A 3,507-nucleotide genomic window follows, 5' to 3' on the forward strand; every position below is an offset into this window, starting at 1 on the left:
AATTGAGTCTCACTCTCTTGCCAGACTGGAGTGCAGTGGCACCATCTCAGCTCACTGCAACCTCTGACTCCCTGGTTCAAACGATTCTCCTACCTCAGCCTCTGGAGTAGCTGGGATTATAGGCACAAGCCTCTACACCCAGCTAATTTTTGTATTTTTAGTAGAGACGGGGTTTCACCCTGTTGGCCAGGATGGTCTCGATCTCCTGACCTCGCGATTTGCCCACCTCGGGCTCCGAAAGTGATGGAATTATAGGCCTGAGCCACCGTGCCTGGCTAATTTTGTACTTTTGGTAGACAGTGTTTCACCTTGTTGGCCAGCTTAGTCTCCAACTCCTGACCTCCGGTGATCCGCCCACCTCAGCCTCCCAGAGTGCTGCTGGGGTTACAGGTTTGAGCCACTGCACCCGACCTATTCTGACATGTTTTCTTTTAAAGATAGGGTCTTGCTCTGTTGTTGAGGCTGGAGTGCAGTGGCACAGTCAGCTCTCTAAAACTCTCAGGCTCAAGTGATCCTCCTGCCTCAGCCTCCCGAATAGCTGGGACTACAGGCATGTGCCACCATGGCCAGCTAATTTGTTTTTGAATTAGAGTCTCTCTCTGTTACCCAGGCTGCAGTGCAATGGTGCAGTCTCTGGTCACTGCAAACTCTGCCTCTTGGGTTCAAGTGAGTCTCCTGCCTCAGCCTCCCAAGTAGCTGGGATTACAGGTGTGCATGACCATGCTCGGCTAATTTTTGTATTTTTAGTAAAGGTGAGGTTTCACCATGTTGGCCAGGCTGGTCTTGAACTCCTGACCTCAAATGATCCACCCACCTTGGCTTCCCAAAGTTCTGGGATTACAGGCATGAGCCACTGTGCCCAGCTTAATTTTTTAAACTACATTTGTGATTTGGAATTTAGGAGACACTTCTAATGGTGTTTTTGGTTCCTTTATTAGCACCGGGTGCTCAGCAGTTCTGCTTCTTGCTTTCCACTCGAGCTGGGGGCCTTGGAATCAATCTGGCCACTGCTGACACAGTTATTATCTATGACTCTGACTGGAACCCCCATAATGACATTCAGGTGAGCAGAGGCAGCAGGCAGCCTTAGATACAATAAGTAACATGTTATGCTAGAAAGGCACAGTGACCTCTATGAGGGCGCCAAAGTCTAGAATAAGCTTTTTAAGTGAGAAACAACAGACTCTTTTTGTGGTGTTTATCTTATTGTAAGCCAGAGAGTTTGGTTAGCTATGGTCCTATTTTGGGTAACATGATAGAGGGTGGTGTCTGGGGGCAGGGGTGCAAAAGGATGTTTCCCATGAAGGCAAGCTGCAGACCTTGCCTTGTACTGAATTTAGCATATTATGTGGAAGTCAGGATAAGAGTAGCGTCAGGAAAATACAATTTCTGGCTTTATTCCTGCTCAACTCCAGGCCTTTAGCAGAGCTCATCGGATTGGGCAAAATAAAAAGGTAATGATCTACCGGTTTGTGACCCGTGCGTCAGTGGAGGAGCGCATCACGCAGGTGGCAAAGAAGAAAATGATGCTGACGCATCTAGTGGTGCGGCCTGGGCTGGGCTCCAAGACTGGATCTATGTCCAAACAGGAGCTTGATGATATCCTCAAATTTGGCACTGAGGAGCTATTCAAGGATGAAGCCACTGATGGAGGTGAGCTAGTCAGGAACTTACATTTCGGTGTGGGGCTTGGCCTCTCTAAAGATTAGGGAGAATCTTTGATACCAGGGGTCTTGTGGGACTTGCTTTTTCCACTGCAGCTGCTAAGCTGACTTTGGGGGCATGGGCCCTCGATTTTTTATAGGAGGAGACAACAAAGAGGGAGAAGATAGCAGTGTTATCCACTATGATGATAAGGCCATTGAACGGCTGCTGGACCGTAACCAAGATGAGACTGAAGACACGGAATTGCAGGGCATGAATGAATATTTGAGCTCATTCAAAGTGGCCCAGTATGTGGTACGGGAAGAAGAAATGGGGGTGAGTATGAATCTAAGGCAATCCTGTACTTGGTGATTGGTCTAAAAATTGGAATTGAGACCAAGGTGGTATTTGAGACGAGAGGAAGATATCTGTAGGCAAATTTGTACATTGATGAATTGATATACCGCTTCCCTTGAAAACAAAGCTGATAAGATCACATTTGACTAATCAGATTCTCATCTTTGCCCTTGTTGTTAGTAGACTTACAGCTGAATATCATGCTCACAATGGTTATATTGGCTCTTTACCAGAATGTCATTTTCTGAAACTAAAGAAGAGAATAAGTAAAGAAAAAAAAAGAAATTAAAAAAAAAAGACAATGTCATTTTCTTTTACATGTTTTATTAAACCCTACAGATAAATTTTTGAATGCTACCTCATCTCTCTAGAGAAAAGGCAGAAGATGCTAGATAGTCTATCTCCTTGGGTTTTGTGGATTTTATTTAAGAGATAGGGTCTCAGCCATGCATAGTGGCTCACGTCTGTAATCCCAGCAGTTTGGGAGGCTGGAACAGGCAAATCACTTGAGGCCAGGAGTTTGAGACCATCCTGGCCAACATGGTAAAACCTAATCTTTACTAAAAATACAAAAATTAGCCAGGCATGATGGCGCACGCTGTAGTCCCAGCTACTCGGGAGGCTGAGGCAGGAGAATCTCTTGAACCCAGGAGGCAGAGGTTGCAGTGTGCTGAGGTTGTGCCACTGCATTCCTGCCTGGGAAACAGAGCCAGACTATCTGAAGGAAAAACAGCAACAAAAAAGAGACAGAGTCTTGCTCTGTCGCCCAGGCTAGAGTGTAGTGGCACAATCATAGCTCATTGCAATCTAAAAGTCCTGGGCTCAAGAGTGACCCTAGGCCGGGTGTGGTGGCTCACGCCTGTAATCCAAGCACTTTGGAGGCCAAGGCGGGCAGATCACCTGAGGTCAGGAGTTCAAGACCAGCCTGACCAACATGGTGAAACCCCTTCTTAAGAGTGACCCTAGTAGATGTGTGCTACCACACCTGGTTAATTTTGTAAATGTTTTTAGAGATGTCTTACTGTGTTGCCCAGGATGGTCTTGAACTCCTGGCTTAAGTGATCCTCATCCCTTGGGCTCCCGAAGCACTGGAATTACAGGTGTGAGCCACTGCACCGGGCCTCCTCGTGTTTATTTTTATTTATTTATTTATTTTGAGACAAAGTCTTGCTCTTTTGCTCAGGCTGGAGTGCAGTGGTGTGACCTTGGCTCATTGTAACCTCCAGCTCCTGGGTTCAAGAGGTTTTCCCGTCTCAGCCTCCCAAGTAGCTGAGATTACAGGCACCACCAAGCTCGGTGAATTTTTTTGTAGTTTTAGTAGAAATGGGGTTTCACCATGTTGGCCAGGGTACTTTAGAACGCCTGACCTCAAGTAATCTGCATATTCTGGCCTCCCAAATTGCTGGGATTACAGGTGTGAGCCACCGTGCCTGGCCTCCTTATGGTTTTCTTTTTTTTTTGGAAACAGAGTCTTACTGTTGTTGCCCAGGCTGGAGTGCAGTGGCA

At 46.6% G+C, this 3,507-nt stretch overlaps 1 protein-coding gene across 8 annotated transcripts in view; it reads left to right on the plus strand.

Annotated features, from left to right (window-relative positions):
* Positions 1 to 3,507, plus strand: part of CHD4 (chromodomain helicase DNA binding protein 4) — a 37,421-nt gene that overhangs the window by 18,837 nt on the left and 15,077 nt on the right. For all 8 annotated transcript variants that reach the window (XM_017546118.2, XM_017546121.2, XM_017546114.2 and 5 more), the window contains 3 exons: positions 939 to 1,063; positions 1,416 to 1,653; positions 1,805 to 1,980. In XM_017546118.2, the coding sequence (XP_017401607.1) occupies positions 939 to 1,063; positions 1,416 to 1,653; positions 1,805 to 1,980 (539 nt within the window). The remainder of the gene's footprint in view (positions 1 to 938; positions 1,064 to 1,415; positions 1,654 to 1,804; positions 1,981 to 3,507) is intronic.

The sequence above is a fragment of the Cebus imitator genome, unplaced genomic scaffold, assembly GCF_001604975.1.
Source record: "Cebus imitator isolate Cc_AM_T3 unplaced genomic scaffold, Cebus_imitator-1.0 Scaffold187, whole genome shotgun sequence".
Classification (NCBI taxonomy): Eukaryota; Metazoa; Chordata; class Mammalia; order Primates; family Cebidae; genus Cebus; species Cebus imitator.